Genomic DNA, 15,890 nt, shown 5'->3' with positions numbered 1-15,890 from the left:
GACTGGGGAGAATTTGATGAGCTGTCATGCTTTCAGACGCAACTGAGCAAGGGCTCCTGACAACTGGCAGACAGAGCCGGCCACAGAGGACAGCCGGGGGTGGCTGGATGAGGCAGGAACGAAGACGCGCGGAGTAGGTAAGAGAGGGAACAAAGGGAGAGGAGAAGAGGTGAGGTGAAGTGGCTACCTCCAGGGCCTTGAGGCGCTCGAGAAGAGGCTTGGTTTTGTCTTTGTCCTCCTCTGATTGGCTGGCATCAGGATCGCCGTTTCTAGAGTCTGGCTCCGTTTGAGTTGCCGGCGGGGAGTCGTTCTCCTCGGGGCCATCGTGCTGCTTCTGCACTTCCTCGGAGAGTTTATCCTGTTGCGCGGACAAAGAAAAGAGGTTAGAGAGTTTGGCTGTAGAAAAAAAAACAGCAGATGGAAAGAAGGAGCTTAAAAGTGAGGTATCACAAATGATTCAAGTGAGGAGCTCAGGAAATCAGAGGGAAGGAGAAAGTGAAGCATGGAGAGGATCAAATAAGCAGACGGGACAACAGAGCCCCCAAACATCCCCTAATCCCTAATCATGTTTCATTGGTTTTCCAAAGAGTGGCAGTGACCTTGCGAGCTCTCGTCTCATCTGTATTGCAAGGAGCAAAATCTCTCCGTCCCTGCCTCGCCGTGGATCCGTCTCTCTTTCATCCTTGGTCTCTGTGCCAGCTATCTCGTCCTCCATCTCGTCTCTGGTGGTTTTTTCCTTTTTGGCTGCCTTGCATCTGTGATAATTAACTACTGGTAATAATAAGCTGCTAATTAGGCTCTGTCTGGCTAGCAAGGAGCAGCAGAAAGAGAACACAATGAGCTATCTGTCACGCTTAAGATATTATTCATGGTTTTGGTCTTGGGCGCCTTGGAGCGTGCACAAAGTCAGAATACCCAATGTAAAGGGAAAGCTTTGTATTTCTTTTTATTTGTAAATCTTTACACTGGATATCTTTGAGTTTGGAAGAGGATTTTTCAAGAAGTCACCTTTTGTTGGAGGGACCCTGATTGGTATTCTGCATTTTAAAGACGAGGCCATTCGCCGTGACCAACCTTCACGGGTCAAATACGTCTCTAACTTAATGGCGTTTCAACTTAAGAGTGATTCCCGCCAATAACTCTCTGATTGTTTCTTTTGAAGCTTCTTATTCAACCCTGACTCAAAGATTAGGTATCAAAAAACCTTCATAACTGATTGTCAAATTGATCCCTGAGTGCAGGAAGTTTTCCGCCTCCTCCATGCCAAACACAGAAGGATTAAAAACCTGCTCTTCACCCACAAATCCTCTCTGACAGTCTGGGTTTCGTCTGACTTTGACATGATTGAAGTAATGGCAGCTTTTCTTTAAATAACAAAGAGGTATTCAGCAGTTCACAGTCTGATATATCACCAAGCTCACATATTACATTTTTCCTCCCTGGCTGACAGATGATTGTCAAACCTGAAGATATCTCTGCGGTTAATGTGCCGGACGGCGTTAGCAGCACTAATGGATCTTTTATAAATCCAAACCTAGCACAGAACAAACCCTTTCTCCTAATAGGAACTGGATATAATGTTCTTTGAGGCACTTTGTTTTCAGCCTGATCCAATCTCCTCCAACATATATTAGGTTTTCAATCTTGCTTGATTCCATCAGACAATCGTGTGCGAGGCGATGCTTTAAAGTCGCGCTTTTTTCAAGTTTGCTTTTGTTTGCTTTCCTCCCGCCTGTGAAGTCCACTGCGGGCTTTGAGAGACTGCTCATCAGACAGCGTTAAAGGCCCGGCTAATAATCTCCACAGAGAGAGTCTGGAGTCGAGGAGGGGAGGGGACCTTGTCCCTCATGCTGCCCTTTCAAGTTATTGAGTTTGTCTGCTGAATACACAGAATACAGCTGCAGCACTGCGTAGGTACAGAGAGTGCTCGGTAATACAGCAACTGGGAGTATCACAATAACCCTTTAAGTTTGTCCACTGCAAAAACTGGCGAGCTCAGAAGGTCTGCAGCCAGGACGGACTCATCCAGAAGCTTTATCATGGCCAGTCCTTACAGCATCATCCAAACAGAGAAAACTATGCTTCCTCTATGTGCACAGATACGATCATTTGCATATTAACACTTGGACTGTAAAGCTTTTGTACCTCAGGAGTCTGTTAATCTCATGTTTCACTCTCCTCTTGTACCCTGCAGAAGCACGGCAGTAAAGCAGCTGACATTTAATTTTACGGCGCTCGTTTTTTATTCTGCCCACTTTTATTTGCGCTCATCAGTCAAAGTTTTTTCTCTTTTTTTTGCATCTATTTCTGGCTTTTATTCACGGTGATGAACGCATGTAGTCATTTCAAAAGACACTCCTTTTATTGCATGCTTTCTGAATTAGTGATGCCCTTTTCTCCGGGTCCCTGGAGGCTCTCGACTCAGCTGCTGGGCGTTAAAGACAATAACACGGCGTCTGTTTTATAGACACTGAAGAGCTCACATTTTTCTTCTGTGGTGGAAAAGTTGAAATACGACGCATACTTTGAAGAAGTCGAGAAATGCTTGAGAACTTATTTTCCTCCATTGAGTAACATCACACTGCAGATAAACAGACGGAGGTATTTCAGGGATGTGCTAACACGCTGAGTTCCAAATTGTGAAGTGTGACCCCAAAGGTGACCCTGCGCTTCAGAAATGTGCGGTATTACTTATTCCGCCTGCCTCTCTGCTCAATCCCAGCAGCTATTTCTATTATGCAACAGGGTCGGCTGTGAGCGCTTCACCTTGATTCTGTCTGGCTTGATTCTTCTGTGTGGACGTCTGAAGGGAGAGACGGATGTGAACAGAGATAACTATACGTGTAAGATTTCTCTGGGCAGATCTGCAAGTTCATAAAGACTACTGCTAAATACCATTAGCAAACTTCAGCAACTTTATTCCAGTTGCAATTACATTTCTCTCTTTCTTGCAGACATTGAGGTTTCATTCAGTAAGAGCAGAAAGAGACGGGTCTGTATTTTACCTTGTAGGCCTTCATGATGTCCACCGTGTCCACGGCAGTCTGCTCCAGGACGCCCTGATTCTGCAGCAGCGACCGCACCGTCTCTTCCATCCTGCACAAAAAAACACACATCGACTGATTTAATTACACATGTCCGACATGATACTTCATGGAGGTGGTATTGCGAACATTAGGACAATGCCCCTGATCCACCAGCTCCTTGGATCTACTTCCAAGCTACTTTACAATTCCTGAGATGTTTGTTGATAAATGAAGCCGCTGAATTTCACTCAGCATGCGCCAAAACCATCACAAATGCTCCCACAAAAAAAAGATAATGTGTCTGAGTCTGTGCCAGAGGTACAAGATGGATGAGTCCTGTTTTTCTGGCCTGAATCCCAAACTTCTGCTGCATTAACAGCACAGGAAACGCTCCAAAACATCCAGAGCGACACACTCCTCACTGGCTGATTTTGCAGGGTTAGCGTGTCCCCTGATCACTTGAATTAAGCGCAATCACAGCAGCAAAAACACGCACGACTGACCTCAACCTTCAAGTCCTGTTTTTGCTTGAAACAATCTTCCCCTTACTCTGCGAGCTGCATGCAAAACAGGCACCATGTGAACATGCCTCTGCCTATTTCCATCTGAATAAAAGCTATCTGTATCCCTGGAGCTGCGGGGTGATCTCTGCCCCAGTATGTATTCACTCTCCAGGATTCAGAGGGGAAAAAAAGCACCACAGCAGGAGATAAGCTGCAAAAGATGATCTTGGACCCGGCTGGGATCATGTAAACGGAAAATGATAAGATGAAACTGACATTCAGGAGGATGAGGGGATGTAGGGTGACGGAGGGGACATCCCAACAAAAGGAGCTTTGACATCGTCAGGTGAGATTCATCTGAATTTCATGAAGTGTCTCCGTCTTTTTTGACTGGTTTAATACACTGTATAGACCAGAAAGGTGCTGCGATGGGTGACTATCTCTTCAGAGCTGAATATCCTTCCATGCATGCTTTAACTCTGCAGAGCTACAACAAGAAACTTCAAGGTTCGCAGTAACAGTTCTTTTCATGCATGCTTTGTTCACTGTTAATTCTCTGGTAGTTTCCCCTGATTGGCCTCGGCTGATGAATGGGTGAAAATGAATGCAGGCAGGGGCAGGGCAGTGGAGGACGGTGCGAGCCACACCATCTGTCCAGGCTGAGCCATAAAGCCGTCTGTAATCAGGCCGCTCGCTGCTGACTGAACAGTCGAAGAACCCGGCTGGGCTGGTGGCAGATTGCTCCAGCTCCTACTTTAAATGCTGGCCTTAATCAGCACAACGTATAGAGCAAAGAGGACGTGACAGAGGCAGCTTTGGAGTCCGGATGCTCTGACACAGGGTCAAGGACCAGCTGACAGGCGTGATCAGCATGGAGAGTAGGGGGAGTTCTTGGATGGAGGGGATTTGGGCTGCTGACCACCTATGGTTACAGACTTTAAGGTCACTGAGCTTTTTTTCCTGACAGGTAAATCCCTGGTGATCTTTGAAAAACTCAAGAGGTCATTGAACAACAAAGAAACTCAGCGCCAACTCCAGGGATGAAGAATTAGTCACCATATAAAGCTTAATGCTGCTACGTTTCCATTCTCTGAGGACAAACTTGGACACATGCTGCCAAGAGGACAATGGTGTAGTGATAAATATGTAAATGTGGGACTTTTTAAAATGAAACCTGAAATGAGAAATAGCGGAAATATCATTTGGCGAGCCAGCAGATGGACTGAAAATGATTCCAATGCACCAAAACATGTGCCAAATGAGGCAGGGAAGCAATTAATGGAAAATGAAATGTGAGCATTTGCTTTTGTTGCTTTTGTGGCCATAAGTGTAGGATTACACCAACAACTTCCTGACCCAGCATGCAAGTCCTTAATGACATTAGCATCACAGATTCAAACTTTGATGCTCTGTGTGAGGTGTGCCTGTGTCCTCGTGTTTCTTGACTCAGGTGAACTCTGTTTTTTTTTTAGCATGCAACTGCAACTTCTCCACATATAATGTCCAAAACTCTGCAGAAAATCACTCCAACATCTGCAACAAAGTAGTAATCATCTCATTTTCTTTGCTAACTCATGCAGCGCAACAACACAAACAAGAGAGCTTTGGACAATTACCCCTCGGTAATCACTATCGATGCCGCACTGATTGGAAACACAGACAAAGCGCTTATAATCTTATTTAGCGCCCCTTCTTTTCAATCAAAGCACTTATAATTCATTAGAAAGTGTTTGCCAAGGAGCTAATTATGAAGAAGCTTTTAAAAAAAGTGTGTTAAAATGATCTAATGTGGCGGTAAATTCTGCCAAAGACGTAACAGGATGAGTGTCCTGCAAAACATCCCGTAAAATAAACAAAGTAATCTGTCAAAAGTGTAAATTCATTGACTGAAAACTTATTTATATGAAGGGGAGAGAGCCCTAAATGCTGATGATGGATGGATTATAACTCTCAGATGACAGAGCATTACTTTACATAAAAACATAGTCCTGCTCAGTGATAGTGTGATTAATCTCCAAGTGCTTTCCAACGACCTATTGAGAGCATCATTTGGTGAAGGAGAAGAAAGGAAGGGCAGTGTGTGTGTATGTGTGTGTGTGTCTGAGGGGCGTATTCGGAGGCGAAAGCAAATTCTGACATCCTTGACCCCGGCGCAGCACAAGCTGAATTTCAAACGTGGTGTTCGACAGCAGTCCGGGAAATACAATTAAGGGTCCAATCAATTTTCAGCCTGAGGTCTGACAATCCTCAGGACAACACGCCCCCTTCCTTCCAGCAAAACACACACACACTTTAAGTACACACATGATTGTCCTGAGGAGTTCAGCGATGCGATGCATCATCAGGACACACCGAGGTGAAACGCTGTGTCACGTCTCTCCAACTGAAAACAGGCTTTTCGTCATCAAAGGGCACAATGACTGCAGACTTCAAACGAACAGAGTTTTATTCATAAGTCTTTCTATTCGTACAAACCCTGACTGTCAATGACAAATTCCTGCACAGACCTGAGAATGATCAAAGGACTCAAAACCTTCCTCAAAAGACGACAAAGTTAGCTCAAACTTACCCCATCTTGAGTTTCCCTCCGTTCTTAACACGGCCATTTTTCCTGAAAAGCGCCAGAAACACTGCGCACACATCCCTGATCTCCATATGCAGAGACATGCGAGCGCACGGCCAGCACTCTCACTGCTCTCACAGCTCTTTAAAATGACCCAGACTATTGCTGAAATGTGGGTCTCTAGGCTAAAATAGGCCATGCAGTCATCATATAAGCCTGAGTGCTTTTCGCTCAATCGACAGACAGCATGGCCGGTCTCGTGGCCGGGTTAGACGAGTCAGCCTGACAGAAGATCTCCTGTTCTCATTTTCTACTTGCCGTGTCTCCAGCGTGTCATTATCCGACACTGTGCAAAGACAGCGATCTGGCAGGCAAAGACTTTCCCATATGTCCCATGTTAAGCTCTCTCCAAGGGAAGGGAACTCCTGCTGGGAGACAAGCAGGCCGGTAGTCTGGGATCAGACGGGGAATCAAGGATGGGCTTGCAGGGATGAGGAACGACTAAAGACAGGGATCCCCCTGTTTTGTCAGCCAAAGTGTGTGTTTGAGCGTGCAGCAGTTGTGTGGGTTTCTAGTGGTGATTAAGAGGCTTTGGCTTCCCTAAAATCAACACTTTCCGTGCAAGAAAAGCTAACGGCAAGGCTGCATGCCAGAACTCTCTCTGCATGATGAGAGATCTCTGCATGCCATCGCATATTTCTTACTCTAGGTCCTAATGATCCACACTAATGTGCCACTTTCCATTAGCACAGTTTTTTAGATGCTGGTTTGTTTATTCTAATCTCCCTCCTGCCAATGACCGCCCGCGTCTTTTCTATGTTTCACAGCCTGGATGAAGCTGCAGAGGCCCCCTGCTATGACTGGATGTTTTGTTTGCCAGCAGTCTTTGGAAGCAGCAAATGACAGTTTCTATATTTCAAGCTCGCCTGGACTCCTCTGCTCCTATCTTGTTCGAGCTTCAGCCACAAAAACATCCAGCATGAGAGGGTTTCAGTTTTGGGTGATGCACGTGCAGAGATAAGTCGACATGCTTCAGCTTCTCCTCCCCACTCCGCTCACACTCTCACTTTATCAGCGCTGTCACAAGCTCAGGTCCACCAATACCCTCTAATCAGATTTGACCAGTCAGCGATGTGAAAACCCTCGAGCTGCTGAAATGATGGAGAACAATCACCTGGTTGTGCTGCCATCAGCGGCTCATGCTCGATGGCTGAATCCGAGGTGACGATCGCCTCCTCTGACCTCACTGAGGCCCTTGCAAAATGTCCGTTTAGCCCAAGAATATTCTTTTCTTCTTCTCAGACTCCGTCCAACAAATCACTTATGAACGCCCACCGGGTGATTGCCTAGCTTAGCCCAACGCTAAGCCCCTGTTATCCTCTTAGAGCAGTTTGCAGAAAACATGCAGGAGACCCTTTCTTAGGCCTGACCTAAATGAAGCAGAGCAACCAGGAGGAGGATTTCTTTGGAGCCTTAAGGACAGTTCAGAGCTGTAAAAGTCATGCACATCAGTCATGCATGTTACGGCGGGGTAGCATTACAAAGGTCTTTGCCCTCATGACCGCTGACTCCTGTCAGTGACCTCTCACCTCACCAACGAGACACACATGCTGCAGAGAAAGAGATCAAGACGGCGAACGGATGGTTTGTCTGCACAGTCATATTTCATGGCTACGTTTGCTGGACAACTGCTGAGAGCAAGCGTGTTTGGTTGTTTCTTTAGGGAGGATTAACCTGAAACAACACAACTCTGAGGGGATTAAAGGGTTGTATAAAAACGGGTTTGTTGACCTGCTTTAACTGTTTGTCATGTTCAACTTGAAGAAACTCTGTTAATGGCAGGAAATTAATCACTGGGTGAGCTGAGAAAGTGTGAATTAAACACAACATGTGGAGGGAAACCAGATTTGGATCCCCCTCTTCCTCCTCCTCTTCCTCCCCTGGGCAGCCCCTCTACATTTGGAAGGATTTAGAGTGCCCTCATGATGCTCGCCCCACATGTTCACCTCTGGCTAAAGGAAGCAGTTAGCAATGAGGAAACCATCGGTCCTCAAGAGCATCTTCCTGAAGCCTCAGTGGGTTTGAGGCATGTGCGTTCCACATGTGAGACAAAGACAGAGACATCCCAGGAGTCATTATGACAGCATGGAGTCCGTTACTTACAACGAATTCCAGAGAGGGCCATTTGGGAAGAGGGAGGGTGTAAAATACGGCTTAAGCGCTTTACATCTCCAACCCTGGTCCCCAAAATGTAGGGGTGACTCTGAGACGGATATCTTGGTTTTTTTATCCTTATTTTTACAAGTGAAGACTATTTAGGGCCTCAAAGTTAGGATTCTTTGGCCTTGAATTTCTCTGATGGATTAAAATGCTGCAGCTCTTGGACATATAAAACCCTTTTTTGTCAGAAAAATCTGTGGACACTTTCTATATTGACTTTCTGCGGCATCCCAAATTGAAACTATTCATAGAAAGGTTGTAGGATTACCCGCAGTAACCAGGACACAGCTTCAGGGCAGAGATGCTGCTGCTAAATCTAAGTGCAAACAAATCCCTTCACCTTTAATTTAAGAAAAAAAGGTTGATGCATGTTGTTTTCACTTCTTCGATGCTCGTATTATACATGATAAATATATAACACATTACTGAGAGTATAAAAGCAGCTGCTGTGTTTATGTGTCAACCACAGCAGCTGCCAGACAGCCAAATCTATACTGCAGCCATGAGGTCAGGTTGAATTACATGCTGTTTGGCTCTAGGCTACAATCTGTGAGCACCCGTTTCACAGGCCCGGCACCAGAACAAGCGTGCTATCATGATGCGAGGGATGCATGGCCTACTTCCTGCACAGGCTTGTAATCTGACCTCTTTCGGCATGCCTATAAACATCAAAACCAGCATGCTTAATCCGAAGCGGAAGTGGGGAGCGTGTATACAAGTGTTTGTGATTGTCTGACATAGTTACGAGGCAGTAACAGGTCGCTCTTTGAAACAGAAACCCATCACGCCGCTCGGAAAATGAAGCGGCTGCTGATTGGTGCCAAGGCTCTTTTAACGGCTGGTAATGTGGTTTCAGTGATAGAGGAGAATAACCCAAATTAAGTTCAATCAGACATAATTCCTGGTTCACATTTTGAAGTTAAAGAGAGGGCCAATAAATCCTCTAAATATGAGGTGCTCCCAAAATAGTCCAGACTCCCATTATCTATTTAACAGGCCTTGTCCCCATTGGGCAGGAGTAAGGAAGGAACTTCAAAAGGCCGACCCCCCTCCTCCATCCTGTTAATGACCCCAGATGTGTCGTCTTGAACAGGGGCCTGATTCATCCGGCTCAATCCTGCAGCCGCCAAAGAACGCAGGGGGGCCATTTTCAAGTGTGCCAAATTAAAAGACTTGGTGCAGGCGTGGTTGGATGCTGGGATGATTAGAAGAGAGTGAATTGATCTGCAAACAGACTGCAATCACTCAACTGGCTCTCCGAGTGTATTAGCTTCTGCCGGTCCAGCTGTGCAGTCCAGAGGTAATGAGAGAAACACATGAATGCACAAGGCACTGAAACTTTACCCTGCGGACCGTGGAGGGACAGCAACCTGAGCGTGACTGTCCAAACAACACGTCTGGACTCGAAAACTCTGCCATTCCTGCCTGTTTGCATCACCGCCTGACGACACACACACACACGTTGTAGGTTCTCACGGCTCTGGAGGAATATGCAGCTGAGCTATAAATCTACAGGCACCAGTCATCGTCTGCTGTTGTTGTTAGTCTAGCCGTAAGTCTCCTGTATCCTGCCACGAAGAGGGCCCTTCAAGACGGCAATGATTCAAAGTCAAGTGGACCGGGTCGGCTGTAAACACCACAGACTCGCATGCGGTGTGATTTGGGTGATAACAACTGTTATCCACAAGTGAGCAGAAGAATTTATTTCTGCCTCAAAACAACAAAAGACACAAAGAGAAACAAATATCTGAGAATAATCAAACCTGGGTTTCTGTGGATTAAGGTGTGTGTGTGTGAGCAAACTTCAGAGCAGCAGCCAACAAAAGGCTTCTCCTTTTCCCTTTTGTAGGAGTTTAATCTCCATTACCAGCAGATGAACAACTACAATGAGGTCTTTAAGAGGATAAGGGTGGTAAGGAAAACGAAACGCAGCGGAGGAAAACCAAACAAATTGCCACAAAGGAGAAGAAAAGTTCGCTCTGATCTGAGAGAATAAAACACACTTCTGCTCATTACCTGGACACTGCTTCCCTCATCTTCAGGACGTTTAAGGCCCGGAGCGGCGCCCAGGTGCCCTTTTGCTCCCCGGTCATTCTGGGACATGTAGAGAATCCTCTCTGGACTAGCATTCAGTTAATTTTTACTTTTTCTTATTTGTTGATGCAGAATCCTGAGTGAGTCTGCATGTCCTGCTTCCATCCTCTTTCCTCAGTCCTTGCCCTGAAATGTCTGGAGTCCCAGGACGTCCAGGGTGGGCCCAAGGAGTTTGTTAGGTTGTGGGCTGGAGTCTCCCACTAATCCGTCAGAGTTTAATGACGGCGGGCCATGCTAGTGGTGGTGAAGCCCTGGGGGGTTGACTCAAGTCAGGAGGGGCTGGGCATGTGACCCACACCAGGCAAGGAGCAGGGGGAGGGTGTGAGGATGTGAGTGTTCACCTATGTCTGGATCTGAACGGCCAGTCACTCGAGGAATGCAGACTTTCTAATCTGAGCCGTGAAAACACAGACAAATTGAGCGTTTTTTGAGGGTGAATGTCGAAAAAGAAAAGCCAGTTGTTCCAGTTTGTCTCACATTAAAGCTCTGCCAAGAAGTGTGAGCACTACACACACAAACAAAAGGCTGCGAGAAGCTGATAGTCCCAGGAGTTCGCCTGGCTCCAGGAGAAAGTGTCTGATGTTTCCTGTTTTGTTCATGTGTTTGATACCATAAAAGTGCAGCTCATTACTGTCGTCACATATCATCACAGAACATGCTCCTCTTTCTTCTGGTGTCAGAAAAAACCTGATCAGACGCTATTTTTGGCACAGTTAGGGAAATCCATTAAAAAGTCTCATTTGCATGGTGTTTGATATCTTTCAATCGCTCCAAACGCCCGTTACCCGCCTGATTCGGCTTCCATCGGCCTGATTCAAAGCACAACCTCAATTAATTAGCGATACGCAAATCAATGGTAGCCTGAGGTCAAATAGATCCAAGTCTATTTAAAAGATTGGATGTCCACTTAACATGATTTGCGGGCGCTATCTCCACAGACACATTGATGAAGTGAGGTTTCTATTCCCTTAATGCACAACAAATAAGCAGCTCCAATCAATCAGGAGATATGGATGAGACGGCGCGTCAGGTGGCGAGCCGTGCATGCGCAGCTGAAGAAGAGCAGAGCGAGCACGAAGACGAGGACAGCGGTTACGAGGTGTTTTTTCTTCCTCTCCTGTTTGCTTGTAAGTCGCTAATTAAAGTGACCTCACTGATGTCCCATCTGCCACCGGGGCGCACAGCCAGCAGGTATTGGCTGCCGTGTAAGCGTGTTAATCCACTGAAGGGCCAGGTATGCGTAAACACACTCCACTCACTCACACACACACACATAAGCATTGGTTTGCTCACTCATTCACATTCAGATAAGCACTCAGCGACGCTTAAACAAAGATTACCGACTTTGACAGTGAGACTGAAATCCTGTTAGCTTGATTGTGAAGAGAAGGAGGTGGAGGGAGAAGTTGTGGACCGGGGAGCGGCGACATGCTGCAGAAATTACAGCAATCTCGCACGATGACAATGAGCGGGCGCTGCTGGGATGTGAGTGAGGTGGCGAGGTTGGCGAACACGGAACCGTCTCGATAAGCACTTTTTAAGGACATAATGGAATCTTTCACCACAGTGTGCTCAGCAGCCAATGAGCACCATCCATCTGGGCGACCCCTGCCATGGCGACAAATTCATCTGTCTCTGCAGGGACCTGAGCGGGACCCAATCAGGGATAAGCTTCCTATAAATCCTGCTTAATAGAATTGCAGTGCATTCTCTTTCATATTGCTGCTCCTGTATCTACTAATTCACCACCACATCCTGAGATGGAGCGCACAAATACATCACTTTTTCTTTGCAAGTGTGCTCACAGGTCACTTCACTGTGAAAACTCAAAGGGAACAGGTGCAGCAGACATATAAAACCACTTCAGACAGCTTTACGGAGGATTCATGAGGATTTATAAACCTCAGATTGACCAGGAGCTACCCATAAAGCATCATTCTAAAGGTCAGATCCTGTATGAGTGGCAAACACTTGGAAATTGGGTGAAAATGATGTTGCAAACTGGACCCATGAGCAGGACGCTGTGAAAAGCTTTTTTAGTATCTGTGTGAGAGCAATATGCGAACCAACATTTCAAACGCGAGATAAATCTTCAGAACGGCTCTTTAATATTTCATTCCTCCCCTGGCGGTGACTCAGCCCTCGTCTGCTCCTCAGCACGGGGACCATTAAAGCGTTCAGGATTTTCTCCACCAACTTAATGAGAAGATAAGCAGTTAATGTGAAATCCTCCGGACCCTGCTTCCTCTTTTTGTGGACGAGCACGGCGCTGACTGCCTATCGCCTCATTAAGGCATCAACTTGGCTGAAAGTGGATTCCGGACGCCCCGCTCCGTCACGCCCTAGCAGCTTCGGGGTGGAGGGTGAGTTCATGAAACAGAGGTTATAGAAGTTGTGACAAGAGGAGCGTTTGAGCGCTTCACAGTCTGTGAGCTCTTTGTCAAAGCAGACGTGATGCATCGAGTCATCTTGGAAATAAGTGCTCACAGGAGGAGCAAGAAGAAGACACACATATTGATTTTTAAGACCAGGAACTTTACTCCAATGACGACAGAACTAGATCAGTGAGTTTAGAAAAAATGAAAAGTAAGATAAAAGAAGAGAGTTTTTTCATCCCGTACCTGGAGAATTTCTGCTGCAGTGAGACCATCTGCGCCCGTCCCAGCTCGGACTCCTCCGTCACCTCCCGGAGACGCTTCTCACTCTCCAGTCGCAAACGTCGCTCTTCCTCTAGCTCGTGGATCAGCTTTTCTCGCTGTGGACACAAACAAACACGAGAGCGGTCAGTGAAAGGCTCAAAAGATCATCCCTCATCATCCCCAGAGTTACTCTCCCTGAGTCCCTGACTGATGACCTCCTCACCTGCTGACCGTGACTTTTGACCTTTTGTGAGGCGGGTTAGTGAAAGTCAACTAGGTTAGGGCCACGAAACGGATCTAAATTCAGTGTTCGTCATCTTTAAAGGCGGAAACCAACAGATTTCTGTATTTCATTGTTGCTTTGAGGCGTTTATAACAAAGTCTTGAACTTCCTCTTACTTTCCTTTCTCCCTAACTGCTGTGTGACCGTTGAAAAGCTCCTCACAGGAGCTTTGAAAAGCTCAACGCTTCGTCTTTGAGTTATTTTTAACTTCTTTTGCTTGTGGTTTCACAGCCACATGTTGCATCTTCTCTCTGTAGTTTGGTGTGAATTAACTCTCAGAATCTGCAACAAACTATTTCTAACCAACACTTTTCTTAACTTCAAAGTGCCGCTCCAGAAATTTGGCAAAGAGATTTTATCCACAGCCACTAAAAACTCTACACATCCATCACTCTTTCAGTCCTCCCCTGGCATCTTGCTCCGCTGTCATTTCCTGGCTGCATTTTCAGAGCTCCTGCTTTAAGTTTTCACCCATGTGTCATCATCCTGTCAGGGCTACCAGCTGGAAACACAAAGTTGTGAAATAACTCAAAGCATCTGCGGGGAAAAAGTTTCTTCTGTCTGCCAGCTGAGCTGCACTTATTGCTGAGTAAGAGGTTTGAATCTGAAGCACACTCCATCTTATTTGTTTGGCTTAAGTGAAGTGTTAAGCCATTATGACTGGAGCGCTGCCTTGCGAAGGAGTCGTCCTCCAAGAGAGGATTATCCCGTCAGTGCTTGGTTAAAGATTATTCATCGTCATGTGTCTTAAAAAGTGAAATCAGAAACTCTCAGAGCAGACTGGGGCAAAGAAACATGTTGAGGGTGAAACAGGTTTGTGCAAAGCTGCAAAGATGCTGAGCTTTCTTTGCTCTGATAAGAATTATACTGACATCTAGTGGTGCAACAGTGGAAAGAGTTCTCCCATCCAACAACAGGAAAACATGTCTAAACTACCCTACATTAAGAAAATTGTCCTTTTTTTTACTATGATCGTTCTGTTTTTTATGCAGACTACTACACTCTAGCATGTTGGCAGCGTTTGTGCCGCAAAAGCAGATTTTAACAGCCTGAATCGGTCAAAAGGAGAAAGAATATGAAGCCCAAGTCACCATTAAAACCAGTTCTGCTCTTGGACGTGGCTGTAAATCTAAAGGGCTGCTGTGTGGAGCAGCTCTGTACACAACAGGGAGGCTCTCGGGAGTAATGGCGGCAGTAAATCCAGGCCGTACAGAAGCATGAAGTAGAACATCCCCCTGCCAAGAGCCAGGGCCTATATATCTGGACTTGAACCAACGGTTTCCTGGCAAAAAGATGAAAACATGTAAAGGAGGTCATACCTGAAGCTTATTAGTCCTATTTGTCAGGTTTGCAGAAAACGCAACACATGACAACATGAACTGGAGCATCCTGCAGCTTAGCTTCACAAAGGCTTCTCTGATCTGCTCTGCATCTTGGCCCCAAGTCTCACAAAGCGCAGTAGTCCTGATTTCAGTTGCCCACCCGGCCTCCCAGCCACCCCAGGCATAAACCACCGACCACTATGTGTCTGCTGACGGAGCCTCGCCAACTGCCTCTTTAACAACACACGATTTACGGCCTCCATTGTAGTTTAAAAAAAGAGGCCTCTATTGCTTTTGTTCGATATATAATTTCAGCGTTTTAACAAGCCCCTAAAGCCGTTAAATCAAACATTACCATATCTTTACGTGGCCAGAAAATTCCCAGCAATACATTACAGTATTCCTAGGCTGAAATGTTTATCGTCTGCGCCGCCCTAATTGAAAGCATATTCATCCTAAAAGGCAACACGCCTTCAGCAAAGCCCTGGGAAGATCTCTCAGAGTCAACACAGAGACGGGAACGTGATGAAAACACGCCTGGCAAGTTTCTGTGAGAACATTTACTTTGCTTAATCCGACGATTGAGGACATAATCCTCTCACTCGACTGGCCCTGGCAGTGTGAACACATGCACTGCCTGGTTTTGTCCTGCAGGGGGCAGCGTTCTCCTGGTGTAAAGTTGCAGCTCTTGACAAAGCAAGCTCTGACAGACAACACAGGTTTGGTGAAAGCAATATGAAATGGAATAGTAATCTATAAAATGGTGCGGGCGGGGTTTTACACAGTATATGAAAGGACTCGCACAGATTGGGTGTTTCAGGATTAAATTTGACCTCCGTGACAAGCGAGGCTGCTTTCATTCCCAATCCATCCATGGAGATATGAGCAAATTTATCACCTCTACAACATGCTTTCGATTGAATGGACTGCAGGAAGCTATTGATTTCAATGTGCAGGATAAAAGATTCATGCGTGAGCGCTTCCTCCTCTCTCATAAGGCTAAAATCATATCAGGAGCTCTGGAGCCCAGAATGCTGCTTGCCCCTGTAATTGGACTGCATTAGATGGTAATGGTATTCATCCAGAAGACTTGAACCCCCCTGATACCCTGCAAGATCCACGGAGGAGTCTAAATTAATTAGAGACCTCTGCCTCTGCTTGTTGTGCACAATAAAATAAAAGCCGAAATGCGATCAGGTTAAGTGCTCGAGCACGTGGACTCTCTGTGCTGTCCATCTGC

The 15,890-nt window shown here is 46.1% G+C and overlaps 1 protein-coding gene across 5 annotated transcripts in view; it reads right to left on the bottom strand.

Annotated features, from left to right (window-relative positions):
• LOC141785986 (nck-associated protein 5-like) overlaps positions 1-15,890 on the bottom strand; it is a 106,083-nt gene that overhangs the window by 36,140 nt on the left and 54,053 nt on the right. For all 5 annotated transcript variants that reach the window (XM_074664663.1, XM_074664664.1, XM_074664660.1 and 2 more), the window contains 3 exons: positions 13,028-13,161; positions 3,006-3,096; positions 188-358 (listed from right to left, as the gene is read on the bottom strand). In XM_074664663.1, coding sequence (XP_074520764.1) covers positions 188-358; positions 3,006-3,096; positions 13,028-13,161 — 396 coding nt within the window. The remainder of the gene's footprint in view (positions 1-187; positions 359-3,005; positions 3,097-13,027; positions 13,162-15,890) is intronic.

This window comes from Halichoeres trimaculatus, unplaced genomic scaffold, assembly GCF_033239565.1.
Source record: "Halichoeres trimaculatus isolate MK-OKI-2021-1 unplaced genomic scaffold, fHalTri1.1 fHalTri1_scaffold_24, whole genome shotgun sequence".
NCBI classification, from domain to species: Eukaryota; Metazoa; Chordata; class Actinopteri; order Labriformes; family Labridae; genus Halichoeres; species Halichoeres trimaculatus.
Note: the sequence above shows the minus strand (reverse complement) of the source record. Positions and strands in the feature narration are given on the sequence as shown.